Source organism: Bubalus kerabau, chromosome 3 (genome assembly GCF_029407905.1).
Source record: "Bubalus kerabau isolate K-KA32 ecotype Philippines breed swamp buffalo chromosome 3, PCC_UOA_SB_1v2, whole genome shotgun sequence".
NCBI lineage: Eukaryota > Metazoa > Chordata > Mammalia > Artiodactyla > Bovidae > Bubalus > Bubalus kerabau.
In genome coordinates, this window is record NC_073626.1 from 27,442,538 (window position 1) to 27,459,875 (window position 17,338).

At 42.7% G+C, this 17,338-nt stretch overlaps 1 protein-coding gene across 1 annotated transcript in view; it reads right to left on the minus strand.

Moving 5' to 3' along the window:
* Positions 1-17,338, minus strand: part of EFHC1 (EF-hand domain containing 1) — a 42,734-nt gene that overhangs the window by 3,706 nt on the left and 21,690 nt on the right. The window contains exons 7-9 of the mRNA XM_055571232.1: positions 16,040-16,180; positions 13,606-13,819; positions 13,126-13,273 (exon numbers count right to left, since the gene is read on the minus strand). Of these exons, the coding sequence (XP_055427207.1) occupies positions 13,126-13,273; positions 13,606-13,819; positions 16,040-16,180 (503 nt within the window). The remainder of the gene's footprint in view (positions 1-13,125; positions 13,274-13,605; positions 13,820-16,039; positions 16,181-17,338) is intronic.

The window sequence follows — 17,338 nt, forward strand, 5'->3', positions numbered from 1 at the left end:
ACTCAACATCCTTTCATGATGAAAATTCAAATAAATTAGGTAGAGAAGGAATGTATCTCAACATTATAATGGCCACACATGAGAAGCCCCCAGCTAATAACATACCCTGTAGTGAACAAGACGATGATGCCCATTCTGTAAGATCAGGAACAAGACAAAGGTGCACACTCTTGCCACTTCTACTCAACAGAGACCTGTGTGCCCACTCGGTTGTGGCTGACTCTTTGTGACCCTTTGGACTGTAGCCCACCAGGCTCCTTTCTCCATGGGGTTTTTCAGGCAAGGATACTGGAGTAGGTTGCCATTTCCTCCTCCAGGGGATCTTTTCTGACCCAGGGACTGAACCAGAGTCTTTTGTGTCTCCTGCCTTGCAGGCAGATTCTTCACCGCAGAGCCATTGGGAAAGCCCTACAGAGACCTAGCCAGAGAAATTAGGCAAGAAAAAGAAATGAAAGGCATCCAAAGAGTTAAGGAAGAAGTACAACTGTTTCAGTCTATAGATGATAGGATCTTATATATTAGTCTTTCAGTTCAGTTCAGTCGCTCAGTCGTGTCCAACTCTTTGCAACCCCATGAACCACAGCACGCCAGGCCTCCCTGTTCATCACCAACTCCCGGAATTTACTCAAACTCATGTCCATTGAGTCAGTGATGCCATCCAACCATCTCATTCTCTGTCATTCCCTTCTCCTCCCACTTTCAATCTTTCCCAGCATCAGGGTCTTTTCAAATGAGTCAGCTCTTCGAATCAGGTTGCCAAAGTATTGGAGTTTCAGCTTCAGCATCAGTCCTTCCAATGAACATTCAGGACTGATTTCCTTTAGGATGGACTGGTTGGATCTCCTTATAGTCCAAAGGACTCTCAAGAGTCTTCTCCAACACCACAGTTGAAAAGCATCAATTCTTCGGTGCTCAGCTTTCTTTATAGTCCAATTCTTACATCCATACATGACCACTGGAAAAACCATAGACTTGACTAGATGATGTTCTTTGTTGACAAATAAATGTCTCCCCTTAATATGCTATCTAGGTTGGTCAAAACTTTCCTTCCAAGGAGTAAGCATCTTTTAATTTCATGGCTGCAGTCACCATCTCCAGTGATTTTGGAGGCCAAAAAAATAAAGTCTGTCACTGTTTCCCCATCTATTTGCCATAAGTGATGGGACCAGATGCCATGATCTAGGTTTTCTGAATATTGAGCTTTAAGCCAACTTTTTCACTCTCCTCTTTCACTTTCATCAAGAGGCTTTTTAGTTCCTCTTCACTTTCTGCCATAAGGGTGGTGTCATCTGTATATCTGAGCTTATTGATATGTCTCCCAGAAATCTTGATTCCAGCTTGTGTTTCATCCACCTCAGCATTTCTCATGATGTACTCTTCATATAAATTAAATAAGCAGAGTGAAAATATACAGCCTTGACATACTCCTTTCCCTATTTGGAACCAGTCTGTTGTTCCATTAGCAAAAACAAGATCTGGAGCTGACTGTGGCTCAGATCATCAGCTCCTTATTGCAAAATTCAGACTCAAATTGAAGAAAGCAAGGAAAACCCCTAGCCCATTTAGGTATGGCCTAAATCAGATCTCTTAAGATTATACAGTGGAGGTGATGAATAGATTCAAAGAATTAGATGTGGTAGACAGAGTACCTAAAGAACTATGGACGGAGGTTCATTACACTATACAGGAGGTGGTGACCAAAACCATCCCCAAGAAAAAGAAATGCAAGTAGGTAAAGGGGTTGTCTGAGGAGGCCTTACAAATATCAGAAAAGAAGAGAAGCAAAAGCAAAGGAGAAAGGGAAAGATATACCCAACTGAATGCAGAGTTCCAGAGAACAGCAAAGGGAGATAAGAAAGCCTTCTTAAGTGAACAATGCAAAGTAGAGGAAAACAATAAAATGAGAAAGAATAAGAAAATTAGAAGATACTAAGGGAACATTTCATGCAAAGATGGGCACAATAAAGCAGAGAAACGGTATGGACCTAACAGAAGCAGAAGAGATTAAGAAGAGGTGGCAAGAATACACAGAAGAACTGTACAAAAAAGGTCTTAATGACCCAGATAACCACAATAGTATGATCACTCATCTAGAGCCAGATATCCTGGAGTGTGAAGTCAAGTGGGCCTTAGAAAGCATTACTACGAACAAAGCTAGTGGAGGTGATGGAATTCCGGCTTAGCTATTTCTAATCCTAAAAGATAATGTGGTTAAAGTGCTGTACTCAATATGCCAGCAAATGTGGAAAACTCAGCAGTGGCCACAGGACTGGAAAAGGTCAATTTTCATTCCAATCCCAAAGAAAGGCAATGGCAAAGAATGCTCAAACTACCGCACAACTGCACTCATGCAACTTTCACATGCCAGCAAAATTATGCTCAAAATCCTTCGATCTAGGCTTCAGCAGTACGATGAACCAATGATTTTCAGATGTTCAAGCTGGATTTAGAAAAGGTGGAGAAATCAGAGATCAGATTGCCAACATCCGCTGGGTCAGAGAAAAAGCAAAAGAACTCAAAACCATTCACTTCTGCTTCACTGACCACAGCCTCTGACTGTGTGGATCACAACAAACTGGAAAATTCTGAAAGAGATGGGAATACCAGACCACCTTACCTGCCTCCTGAGAAACCTGTATGCAGGTCAAGAAGCAACAGTTAGAAGCAGACATAGAACAAAAGACTGGTTCAAAATTGGGTAAGAAGTACGTCAAGGCTGAATATTGTCACCTTGCTTATTTAGCTTCTATGCAGACTGCATCATGCAAAATGCTGGGCTGGATGGAGCACAAGCTGGAATCAAGATTGCTGAGAGAAATATCAACAACCTCAGATATGCAGATGGTACCACTCTAATGGCAGAAAGTGAAGAGGAACTAAAGAGCCTCTTGATGAAGGTGAAAGAGGAAAGTGAAAAAAGTGGCTTAAAGCTCAACATTAAAAAAACTAAGGGCATCTGGTCCATCACTTCATGGCACATAGATGGGGAAAAAGTGGAAACAAAGACAGATTTCATTTTCTTTGGCTCCAAAGTCACTGGAGATGGTGACTGCAGCCACGAAATTAAAAGACACTTGCTCCTTGGAAGAAAAACTATGACAAACCTAGACAGTGATTAAAAAGCAGAGACTTCATTTTGCCAACAAAGTCCATATGGTCAAAGCTATGGTTTTTCCAGAAGTCATGTATGCATGTGAGAGTTGGGCCATAAAGGCTGAACACTGAAGAACTGAGGCTTTTAAACTGTGGTGCTGGAGAAGACTCCTGAGAGTCCCTTGCACTGCAAGGAGATCAAACCAGTCAATTCTAAAGGAAATCAACCCTGAATATTCATCGGAAGGACTGATGCTGAAGCTGAAGCTCCAATACTTTGGCCCCGATACAAAGAGCTGACTCTTTGGAAAAGACCCTGAAGCTGGCAAAAACTGAGGGCAAGAGAAGAGGGTGACAGAGGATAAGATGGTTGGATGGCATCACTGACTCAACAGACATGAGTTTGAACACACTCAGGGAGATAGTGAAGGACAGGGAAGCCTGGTGTGCTTCAGTTCATGGGGTCACAAAGAGTTGGACACCACTTAGGAACTAAACAACATGAAACGCATAACAATTAACTATTGAAAGAAAAATTAAAACAATCTCATTTATAATAGCATTTAAAAAATACTTTAGAATAAATTTGACCAAGGTGAAAGATCTATACACTGAAAACTATAAGACATTGATGAAAGAAACTGAAGACGACAAACAGATGGAAAGTATTTCATGCTCCTGAATTAGAGTAATTAGCGCTGTTAACATGCTTATAGCCCCATCACTTCATGGGAAATAGATGGGGAAACAGTGGAAACAGTGTCAGACTTTATTTTTTTGGGCTCCAAAATCACTGCAGATGGTGACTGCAGCCATGAAATTAAAAGACACTTACTCCTTGGAAGGAAAGTTATGACCAACCTAGATAGCATATTCAAAAGCAGAGACATTATTTTGCCCACAAAGGTCCGTCTAGTCAAGGCTATGGTTTTTCCAGTAGTCATGTATGGATGTGAGAGTTGGACTGTGAAGAAGGCTGAGTGCCGAAGAATTGATGCTTTTGAACTGTGGTGTTGGAGAAGACTCTTGAGAGTCCCTTGGACTGCAAGGAGATCCAACCAGTCCATTCTAGAGGAGATCAGCCCTGGGTGTTCTTTGGAAGGAATGATGCTAAAGCTGAAACTCCAGTACTTTGGCCACCTCATGCGAAGAGTTGACTCATTGGAAAAGACTCTGATGCTGGGAGGGATTGGGGGCAGGAGGAGAAGGGGACGACAGAGGATGAGATGGCTGGATGGCATCACCAACTCGATGGACATGAGTTAAGGGAACTCGGGGAGGTGGTGATGGACAGGGAGGCCTGGCGTGTTGCAATTCATGGGGTCGCAAAGAGTCAGACATGACTAAGCGACTGAACATGCTTATGGATGTGGGAGTTGGACTATAAAGAAAGCTGAGCGCCAAAGAATCGATGCTTTTGAACTGTGGTGTTGGAGAAGACTCTTGAGAGTCCCATGGACTGCAAGGAGATCCAACCAGTCCATCCTAAAGGAGATCAGTCCTGGGTGTTCATTGGAAGGACTGATGTTGAAGCTGAAACTCCAATACTTTGGCCACCTGATTCAAAGAGCTGACTCATTTGAAAAGACCCTGATGCTGGGAAAGATTGAGGGCAGGAGGAGAAGGGAATGACAGAGAATGAGATGGTTGGATGGCATCACCAACTCAATGGACATGGGTTTGAGTAGGATCCGGGAGTTGGTGATGGACAGGGAGGCCTGGCGTGCTGCAGTTCATGGGGTCGCAAAGAGTTGGACATGACTGAGCAACTGAACTGAACTGAACACGCTTATACTACCCAAAGCCATCTACAGATTCAATGTGACCCCATCAAAATTCAAGTGGCATTTTTCACAGAAATAGAAAACAAAATGCTAAAACTTGTATGTAGCTACAAAAACCCCAAACAGTCAAAACTTAGACAGAACAACAAAGCAGGAGGCATGGCACTTCCTGATTTCCAACTGTATTATAAAGCTATAGTAATCAAATCAGTATGGAACAGGCATTAAAAACAGACACATATACCAATGGAATAGAACAGAGAGCCCAGAAATAAGGGTCCCAAGAATACATAATGGAGAAAGGACAGTCTTCAATAAATGTTGCTGGGAAAAATGCATATCCACTATTTTATATAATTAGAATGAAGCTGGATTCCTATTTAATACAATTCAAAAAGTACTGCAGACCTAAACATAAGACTTGAAAACTGTAAAGCTCCTACAAGAAAACACAGGAAAAAGGTCCTTGACTTTGTTCTTGGCAATGATTTTTTGGATAAGACACCAAAAGCACTGGCAACGAAAACAAACAAGTGGGACGACATAAAAGTCAAAAGGTTCTGCACAGAAAAGGAAATGATCAACATACAAAAGAATCAACAGAATGGGAGAAAATGTTTGCAAACTCTATCTGTTCGGGCTACTATAACAAAATACTACAGACTGGATCACTTATAAACAACAAAAATGTATTTATCATAGTTCTGGAGGTTAGAAGCCCAAGATCCTGGTGCCACAGATCACATATGGTGGCTAGTGCTGACTCTCTTCTGGGTCACAGCTCTCTCACTGTGTCCTTCCTTCCTTGTGGAAGGGGGCCAGTGAGTTTTTAAGGCCTTTTTTTATATAGCCACTAATAACCTCCCAAAGGCCCTACCTCTTAATAGCATCACATCAGGTATCAGCACGAATTTTGGAGGGACACAAACATTCAAACCACAGCACAAACCATATATCTGATAAGGGGTTGAGATCTAAAATATATAAGGAATTCACATGTGTCAACAGCAAAGAAAAAAATAATTTAAAAACGAGCAGAACTGAATAGCTATTTTTATAGGACACACAAATGGCAATAGGTACATGGAAAGATGTTCAACGTCACTAATCACCAGGGAAATGGAAATCAAACCACAAGGAGATACCTCACAGCTGTTAGGATAGCTATTATCAAAAAGACAAGAGAGAAGAAGTTGGTGAGGATGTAAAAGGGAACCCCTTTACACTCCCACCAACAGCGGTGGGAACTGGCACAGCCACTATGGAAAATAAAAGCTGGAAAATATTTTACACTATGGAAAATAGCGTGAAGGCTCCTTAAACAATTAAAAACAGAAAGACCATATGATCCAGCAATCCCACTTCTGGGTTCATCTCCATGAAGGATACAAAATTAGTATCTCTACTAAAGAGACACATGTACTCCCCTGTTTTTTGCAGCATTATTCACAACAGCTAAGATACAGAAAACATCCGAAGTGTCCCCTGACAGATGAATGGATTTAAAGCAGAAGTCTTGCCATTTGTGACAACATAAATGAGTTGTGACCATAGTTAGTAGTACTGTATACTTGAAATTTGCTTAGAGAGTAGATTTTAAGCATTCCCACCAGTCACACGCAAGAATAAATGGTAACTGTGTGAGATGACTGCACTCCCTAGACTGCAAGGAAATGAAACCACTCCATCCTAAAGGAAATCAGGCCTGAATATTCATTGGAAGGGCTGATGCTGAAGCTGAAGCTCCAATACTTTGGCCACCTGATGTGACAAACCTAGACAGCATATTAAAAAAGAGAGACATTACTTTGCCAACAAAAGTCCAACTAGTCAAAGCTATGCTTTTTCTAGTAGTCATGTATGGATGTGAGAGATGGACAGTAAAGAAAGCTGAGTGCCTGAGGAACTGATGCTTTTGAACTGTGGTGTTGGAGAAGACTCTTGAGAGTCCCTTGGACTGCAAGGAGATCAAATCAGTCAATTGTAAAGAAAATCAGTCCTGAATATTCATTGGAAGGACTGATGCTGAAGCTGAAGCTCCAATACTTTGGCCACTTGAAGCGGAAAACTGACTCACTGGAAAAGACCCTGATGCTGGGAAAGACTGAGGGCAAAAGAAGGGGGCGACAGAGGATGAGATGGTTGGATGGCATCACTGACTCAATGCACTTGAGCTTGAGCAAACTCAGGGAGATAGTGAAGGACAGGGAAGCTTGGCATGCTGCAGTTCACGGGGTCGCAAAGAGTCGGACACGACTGAGTGACTGAACTGAAGCTCTGGCAGACGGTGAAGGGCAGGGGAGCCTGGGGTCACAAAGAGTCGGACACGACTGAGTGACTGAACAACAATGTGAAATGATGAATGTGTTAACTAACTAGGTTGTGGTAATCACATCACAATGTACATGTATATCAAATCATCACATTGTACACTTTACACAGTTTTGTCCATGACACTTCAATACAATGTATGATGAATTTGGAGTCAAGTGCCAGCATGACTGGTATGATAACTCGCGGCCTGGTAACTCGGTGCAATGGGTTAAAGAAGAGAATGGTGGCAGACAGATGAGTCAGAAGGCACTGTGGTAAAAATCAGTTTACATTATCTGCAGATCAAAAGGCTGAGCGCTAGACCAGGGGGGCCTGGCCCAAAGGCCAAAGCCAGTGGGCGGCCTGTGTTTCTAAATAGAGTTTAAGTGAAATCCAGTCACACCTATTCGTTTACACACTGTACACGGCTGCTTTCACCCCACAAAGGCAGAGCTGAGTCGTTTACAACAGAGATGCTGGTATGGCTTACAAACCTAAATTATTTACTCCTCATTCCAGAAGCGTCTGCCAACCTCTGCCCTAGACAACGAGCTCCTATTCTCTCATCTGGCTGCCTTGAGTGTTTATTAAGGTCCGGCATGTGGTGCAAGCTCCAATATCACTGAATTAATGAATAAATGACAAGAGACCATTAGATCTGAAAACAATCAGTGACCTCAAGAAACAACTTCTGGAGGGTATTTGGATACTAGCGCAGTCAGAAAGGAGGCAGTGACAGACACAAAAGAATTTGGAGAAATGGGAGCTACTTAGCTGTGACAAGAAGGTAAAGAGCTCAGTGAAGAAACATTCCAAGGCAAAGAGTAGGAAAATGGAAGCCACTCACACTGGATCTACTTGAGACCAACTGCAGAGTGAATATGGACGGCTTCCCTGGTGGCTCAGTGGTAAAGAATCCACCTGCCAGTACAGGGACCTAAGCCTGAATAGAATTTCAGATGAAGTCAATATTCCAATCACGTGGGAACTGTTTTAATTTTATGGCTCAGAGGAAGAAGATGGCTAACTCCAAATTCCATCATCCAGTAGCCAACACCTCTTGCCTGGGAAATCCCATGGATGGAGGAGCCTGGTGGGCTACAGTCCATGGGGTCTCGAAGAGTCGGACACGACTGAGTGACTTCACTTTTACTTTTCACTTTCATGCACTGGAGAAGGAAATGGCAACCCACTCCAGTATTTTTGCCTGGAGAATCCCAGGGATGGGAGCCTGGTGGGCTGCCATCTATGGGGTCGCATAGAGTTGGACACGACTGATGTGACTTAGCAGCAGGAGCCAACACTGGACATAAAAAGTTCTTGGGCATGATAAGTACTCAGGATCCCTTTTCATTATTCTTTCCAATGATCAAATACAGGGTTTGTGTTTCCTTAGAGCGGGATTCTTTACCAGATGGGTGAGTCAGGAGCCAAGAGAAGTAAGGCTGTAAGACACAGAAGGCGAGACCCCTGGGTTCAAAGCACCTTTAAGCGTTTTCTCTCATTTATCCCTGACTCATCACAAGAGAAGAGAACGAAAGTGAGGGTCAGAACAAGGATAGCCATGGATCTATTAACCCAGAACTTATATTTATTTTTATTCTTATCTTACTCTAAGTGTCCTAATTCTATCTTTTCCTCATTACTAAATAAAGGGGGAGAAAACAGCCCACCTGTAGTATGCCAAAGCAAGCAGCTTTCCAGTGTTCCTGGTATTGGCAGAGACATGGGGAAATTACAGAAAAAAGCTTTTGAGAAGTACTCAAGTTAAATGTGTGCCATGAATCTCAACCTGGCCCTTCCTGGTGCCCAGCCACCAAACTAGGGTTCTCGTGCCATCTGCCTCCCACTCTCCTAGACGGCTGCCATGTTTCACCAGCCAAAGAAACTTATTTTCCTTCATATTTTTCACATCTCTAGAATCAGGATGCATTTTAAAATTGATGGTGAGTCTCAATTACAACTGACAGTCTTTCTTTCTTAGCAGCAGGTAAAATGATGGTATGTATTTATTTTCACTTTATTTTTATATTCATTTTATTTATTTGTAGAGTCAACAGAACATTTCCCAACTTGTCCTCCCGGAACCTCCAACGTCTCCACATCTGCATTCTCCCTACTGCACTGCTACAGTGAAAACAGCGAAACAATGAGAAGGACCCCTCAACCACGTGTTGACCCCTCAACCAACCTGCCAGCACCTGCACCCACACACCCTGCCTTCCTGCCTGGCACACACATTATGGTTTCAGAGAGTAATCCAGAGACCCTGGGAGCTTCTCGAGACCCTCATGGAAGTCTGTGAGGTCAGAGCTGCTCTCTGACCTCTGAATGTGAACATTCCTAAATGTGAACATTGGTGAACCACTGCCTGAGATGGATGACCAATGCTTCCGTCTAAAGCCAGTTCCTCTCCCTGGGTCCTGAACACCCCACCGTCTCTCACAGACACCAGAAATCTCCCCTCTCTCACAGATTTATCAATGCTTCCTTCCCTACAGAATTATTCCCATTTACATACAAACTTGCTGCCCTTTATTCTTACAAACAAAACAAAAAGCCCTCTCTCTATTCCATTTCCTCTGCCAGCTACTCCCCATCTCCCTATTCCCCTTTCCACCAACTTCCTCAACTTCCTCTCCTCCCATCTCTTAAGCCCACCCCCCGCCCCATTCCAGTGGAAGTCCTCACTGAGGTCCCCAGTACCCCCTCAGTTCAGTTCAGTTCAGTTCAGTCACTCAGTCGTGTCCGACTCTTTGCGACCCCATGAATCACAGCACGCCAGGCCTCCCTGTCCATCACCAACTCCCAGAGTTCACTCAGACTCATGTCCATTGAGTCAGTGATGCCATCCAGCCATCTCATCCTCGTCGTCCCCTTCTCCTCCTGCCCCCAATCCCTCCCAGCATCAGAGTCTTTTCCAATGAGTCAACTCTTCACATGAGGTGGCCAAAGTACTGGAGTTTCAGCTTTAGCATCAGTCCTTCCAAAGAACACCCAGGACTGATCTCCTTCAGAATGGACTGGTTGGATCTCCTTGCAGTCCATGGGACTCTCAAGAGTCTTCTCCAACACCACAGTTCAAAAGCATCAATTCTTCAGCACTCAGTGTTCTTCACAGTCTGACTCTCACATCCATACATGACTACTGGAAAAACCACAGCCTCGACTAGACAGACCTTTGTTGGCAAAGTAATGTCTCTGCTTTTGAATTATGCTATCTAGGTTGGTCATAACTTTCCTTCCAAGGAGTAAGCGTCTTAATTTCATGGCTGCAGTCACCATCTGCAGTGATTTTGGAGCCCAAAAAAATAGAGTATGACACTGTTTCCACTGTTTTCCCATCTACTTCCCATAAAGTGATAGGACTAGATGCCATGATCTAGGTTTTCTGAATGCTGAGCTTTAAGCCAACTTTTTCGCCTTCCTCTTTCACTTTCATCAAGAGGCTTTTTAGTTCCTCTTCACTTTCTGCCGTAAGGGTGGTGTCATCTGCATATCTGAGGTGATTGGTATTTTTCCCGGCAGTCTTGGTTCCAGCTTGTGCTTCTTCCAGTACCCCCTACTTGTTGCTAAATCCTCACCTGAGACAGCATATCACTGTCTTCATTGATGTGCAGACAATTACGACTTCACATGGCTCAGATATGCATGAATTTCAGTTACCACAGTTCACTGGTTAAATAACCCAGTCCTTCAACAACATGGTTCGACTTTCAGTTACCACAGTTCATTAACTGTGAATTACTGCCTAAAGTGAAAACTCACTGTCAGATTTCTAGCCCACAAGTCACTGTATAAATAGCAGATGTGTGTCATAATCAATGACAAGCATATCCTCTCTTCAAAATCTGTCAGTAACTAGTAACGAGGCATGCGTTTTTGAAGCCACACACAGATAGCAAAGTGTGTAGCTGCATTGCCTCCTTTTCTCTAAAAGATAAACTCAAGTGACAGTTTGAAAAAATGGACAATGAAAGAGAGAACTCTGACCAGCAAAGATGAGAGTGCAGCAGAAAAACCAAAAGTGATAGAGCTAGAAAGGAGAATTCAGGTCAAACACAGCGGAGTTAGAGAAGAACTAGCTGACTGGGAATATGGACACCGCTGCCGTTTGAGAGACTCGACGTGCAGCCAGAGGACCCCAGCAAAGGCCAGCACACTGACCCAAAAGGAGGAAACGATCAGGACAAAGAGGATCACGATATCCCAGTTGCCAGCAAGACGTGAAGCCAAAGTCACTCAGTCGTGTCCAACTCTCTGTAACCCCATGGACTGCAGCCTGCCAGGCTTCTCTGTCCCTAGAATTCTCCAGGGAAGAACACTGGAGTGGGATGCTGTTCTCTCCTCCAGGGGATATTCCCAACCCAGGGATCGAACCCAGGTCTCCCATGTGCAGCCGGGTTCTTTACCATTTGAGCCACCTGGGAAGCTCAAAAACTTCACATTAAAAGGACTCTGAGATATTTCACTGTCATTAAAGGAACTCTAGGATATAATCACAACACTAAAAGCGAGAATAAAACATTGGAAGTTGATTCAAACTTGGAAAGGAATCTGATGATTTGCGGAGGCACAGAAAAGATACTTGCATTGTGTGACAACAGGAAGGCAAGCACTGTCCCAACTACTCTTAATTGTTTTTTACAAACAAATGAAACATTTTTAATCTTCAGCATTGGCAATGTCTTAAAATTACAGTGGACTAAATAAAAATCAATTTTACTATTTTTTAATCTCCCTATACATTTGTAACCATCAGAGTTTTTCATGTTTTGACAAAAAGTTTTTGAAGTTGCAGAACAAAAGTGAATTTTCCCATTGGCACAAAGATTGTCTGCGTGGTCACATTTATAATGCCACTATAAACTTCTGGGCAAAAGGGGATGCCTGGACCCTCCCCCTGGATTCCAGGACACACCTGCCTAGCTTTCTTCCAGCCTCACTAGCTCTTCTCCGGTTTCTCTTCCCAACTCTTATTGCTGGAGGACTCCAGAGTGCAATCCTTGGAGCTATTCTTTCTTCTGTCTATAACAACTACCTTAGAGATTTAACCCAGTCTCGTGGCTTAAAATATCATTTATATGCCCACAACTCCCACAGCATAGGCCTCTCACCTGAACTCCAGATTTATATGTCCAACCACCTGCTTGATCACTCTACTTGACTATCTAAAGGTATCTTAAACCCTAGTATGTCCAAAACTGAAACATCCCCACCACCCCACCACCTCCAAAAAACCCTCCTCTACCTACAATATACGTCTCCATCCCAGTTGGTGGCAACTCCTCCTTTCCAACTGCTCAGGTCAGAAACATTCATCCTCCGTACCGCCTCCTCCTCTCATCTCCCCTATAGCCACTGTCTTAATCATTGTTGTTTAGTCACTAAGTCATGTCTGACTCTTTGAGTCCCAAAATAGACTGCAGCCCACCAGGCTCCTCTGTCCATGAGATTTTCCAGGCATTAATACTGGAGTGGGTTGCCTTTTCCTTCTCCAGGGGATCTTCCCAACCCAGGAACTGAACTGGTGTCTCCTGCATTGGCAGGCAAGATTCTTTACCACTGAGGCACCAAGGAAACCCAAGTTATTATATTAAACCCAGGTAACCTGTGTAGACCACCTGCCAAGCAGGAAACATGGGTTCCATCTCTGGGTCAGAAAGATCCCCTGTAGAAGGAAATGGCAACCCACTCCTGTATTCTTGCCTGGGAAGTCCCATAGACAGAGGAGCCTGGCGGGCTACAGTTCATGGGGTCATAAAAGAGTAGGACACGACTTAGTAACTGAACAACCACCACCACCTGTGTATAAGAATTTCCACTGGTGAGGGAAATTTGAAAAGCTAAAATGTGATTACCCATTCATTAAGAACTGTTTCCTGAATATCTCATTGTGCCAAAGCCAAAATGGATCTCAGATGGTCAGACATACCCATCCAATTCTGGTGCAGGAGCCTCTTGCTTTCGAATGTGGTTCTGAATCGACAGGAGTGCTTCTGGTGAATACTGGGCAGCGTTGCTCTCCATGTATTTTAAAACATAGTCGTCTGTGTCAAGGATGATGAACCGGTGGCCAAACACTGGGGAGAAGGTAGAAATACATTAGCTTGGTTATGTTTTTATCAGGCAACCAAGAGTAAAAATTCACAGACATGTATTTGTGACCTAGACTAATGAACCTTAAATAGCTCTCCAAACTAATGTGCACTAGTTTGCTCAGCACTTAGGGAGCTCCAAGTCTCCATCTACAGCCAACAAATGCAACCAATTTACAGTTTAATTGATAAAGGAGGACATTACGACACTGAACCACATGTACTTCTGGACTGCAGACTAATGCCTCCTACAAGTGTTCACTCAGTTAAATCCCCAACAAAGCCAGTAGGAAAGCCTGAACTCTGCTGAGACCTACCCTCAACCACAGCACCAATGAAGAAGTCACTGGGGCCATAATAGACAGGGTTTTCCACCGAGGAACCTGGTTTGACAACTTTAGTTCTGCCGAGATACTTGCCCCCAATGATACCAGAATTTCGAACAGGAGGCTCAAAGATACTGATCATGTCAGTGGCTAGAAAATAAGACAAGACAAACCGGCGGCCCTTGTCTTCTGGGAAGGGGGATTCCTGGAAAGGTGAAGAAAAGAGGACATTATGAAGATACATGATCTATGCAGATGCCACCAACTAAAACACCTACAGGGACTAGGGTACAATATAAACCTAACATATGGAATATAATATGAATGAACAGTATGGGGTGACTCTGGAGGCCTGGACAGGGTACACCTCACCTAAGGGAAGCTGCCCCAACTCACACCAGTTGACTGTTGCCTGTGGGAATGAATGCAGGCCCAATGTTGCTAGATCTTCCAGTTTTTCATGAGAAGATAGAAATATGGATTACTATATTAAATCCCTGACTTTAACATGTTGACTTCAACTCTTTAAAAGCAACAGGCAGGCCAGAGATAACATATGAGCTATATTCTATCCAAAGGTGGCTAGTCTGAAACCTCTTAGCTGACATTATGTTCAGCTTCAAGGACACTAAAGTAATTACGCAAAGTCTATGGCTTTACACAAATCCATTTCTATACATAATTTTAAAAAGAAAATTTTAAAGGGGAGGAAAATGTATGAAGATCCTTTTCTGTGCATATCAAGGAGTCCGTGATGTCAAAATGTCTTTTTATTGGTGACGCTGACCTTGATCACTTGGTTAAGAAGATGCCTGGTAGGTTTCTCTCCTAGGAAGTCACCATCTTTCCCTTTGCAGTTAATAAATATCTTGAGGCAGATACTCGCTAACTATGGAGATCATGTCTACTTGCAAACTATGAAAATCGTGTTTTTCCCCAAAGGTTTTCCCACTAATTTTAGCATCTGTTGATGGATCTGGTCAGCAACAAATTTACTGTGGGGTGTGCATAATGCTAATTTTCTACTTCACTCTTCTCTTCCAGGCTTGTTTATTGAAATTCTACTATATGATAATCTCTAGGTCAATCCATGTTGCTGCAAATTATTCCAAGTTTTCTTATGGCTGAGTAATATTCCATTACACACACACACACCCCCTTCCACACAGCTTCTTTATATCCATTCCTCTGGTGATGGACATTTAGGTTGCTTCCATGTCTTGGTTATTTTAAACAGTACTTCTGTGAATACTGGGGTGCATGTATCTTTTCAACTTGAGAGTTTTCATTAGGTTGAGTTCCAGTTCTGCCTCTGTCTAAGCAGTAAGACCTGGGACACACCAATTAACCTCTCTGATTCTTATATTTCAAAACATAAAATGAGTAAAACATTATATTGCCTGACTCATGGACAGTGTATGTGTAAATAAATTAATTTACCAACTCAACCAATAATTATCGAGTGCCTACAAAGTCTAAAGAGACACTACCCCTGCCCTCAAGGAATTCACAATTACTATGTTATAATTCAACAAACCTACTGAACTTTAATAGTAACTCAAAGAACTTAGCAACAATGCAAAACCTTCATTAATCAGAATTCTTTTATTTTATTTTTTAATCAGAGGAAAACTGCTTTACAATGTCATCTTGGTTTCTGCCTTACCAGAATTCTTACAGTGTGAAGTGTTCTAATTGGCCTAGAATTTGCTAGAACTCTCATTTCAAAGCTTTGTTCAACATTTCAAAAAATGTATCAGTTAACTATGTTCTCATTTTTCAAACACATTTCTATTGCCAGAGTAATGTGTCAATTTCTGCTATTTATGTCTACATTTCTAAATAAAACAGTTATATTTCTATTTCTGGTTTTTTTTTTTTTTCTATTTTTAGAGACATTACCCTTTGAATTCTTATCAGTAATTTGCTTCAGGCAATTCAGCCACTGAGTGGAACATTCAGGATCTAAATTTGTCTCTTTCCAAACCTCTTAGCCACTAAACATATGACCTCCCAAAGTTACCTATTAAGTTAGTACGATTCCATTTGTTACATTTAATGAATATAAAAGACACGGTCCCTGCTGTCAAGGAAATGACAGTTCACTGGAAAGGCACACAAAGAGACAGATACTTTGAATATAAGTCAAGGCTTTCATAACTGCTTAATAAAAAAGGCCAAAAAGTCGGTCAAAATGTGAGGGCTAGCGAGGAGAGATGAATGATTTCAGAGAGATTCTGAAGGCAGATAGGACTTGAGCTAGGTCTTGGTTCGGGAGCACCATGCTTAATGCCGTCCACCCTGCCTGAAGGCTGGAGTTCAACGTGACTCCGACAGCTGTTACTCTCTAGCTTACAGATGAAACGGACAACCGTGCACAGCACTGAGGCACAGCAGAACCTCAGGATACAAACACTGTCCTCACCAGTGTGGCCAGATAACGAAGCACCTTGTTCTCGTTCATCAGCATTTTAATAACATCTTTTTGGGGAGCTTTTGGGATGAGAGCAAAGCAGTTTTGAGCAGAGTCTTCAATTAGGCCAAAACCATTATAGGGAGGCAACTCCTGAAGAAAAAAAGGAAGCAAGAAATAAAGCAGATGCTGCTTGTTTTTAAAATTTCATTAAAGGTAACTGTAAGTTTCTTTTTAAAGTCTGGAAAATATTTAAAAGTAATTTCTACATATTCAAATGCAATCGGAAAAAACAACATATCACATATTCCGTTCTTTATAGATTTTACGCCCTTGATCACTGCTCACACAAGTGACTCATGATGCTACAAAATAACCCTCCAGACTGGACTGAGACATCGCTGATGTCCACTGACCGCTTACCGCCATAGCAGAGCCCTGCCCTGCTCCCCAGCCCTGGTACTCATGGACTTGCAGCATGGTAAAGCCCAGGGGCCTGTGAATTCTTTGTTCTGGGGTGTAGGTCTCCGCCTGGCAGATCTGGAAACCATTTTCTTGTGTGTTGGAGCTCGGGTAGGGTGGAGGCGACAGGGCTTGGTTCATGCTCCTTTTTTCCCTATTACCCTCCATACTTCTGATATTTTTATTTCTTGATTTTTGCCTCATAGTAATGACAGTCATACTTTACTGAGAACTCAGACCCCCCACTGTCCACCCAGGACTCCCCTTTCCTGGTGAAGAAGTAAACTCATGGAACTGAATTCCAGATGCAAAGATTATTCGGTAAGTGTGGAAGTACAGGGTGAACTTATGTTTGTCATGAACTTAGGTTCCATAAAGGGCTGAAGGTACCACTACAGGATGCTGGGATTTGTCAAAAACTTAAGTATTAATAATTCAGAGGTTTCCTCCCTCTCATCAATGCCAGGCAGACTTCAGCTGAATTCTTTTTCTCGGACTCCTTTTTGCGCTGCTTTCTCAGCGAACTTACTCGTACCATGCTTTCACCTGTAGACACCTTCCCCAAATCTTCAAACATATTGTATTCAGCAAGTTTAACAAATTAGTCTGTATGAGCCCTGATCCATCTATAATGGGGACTCCCTCAAAAACCATGGACTTTGTTATGTTCATTCAAGGTGAAGTGCTTAGAACATTGATCCTTCACCCACCCCTGGGCTGTATGTGATTAATATGATCTGCATGGCTGGAATGTGACTAAATTAAGTGAAGTCGCTCAGTCGTGTCCGACTCTTTGTGATCCCATGGACTGTAGCCTGCCAGGCTCCTCTGTCCATGGGATTTTCCAGG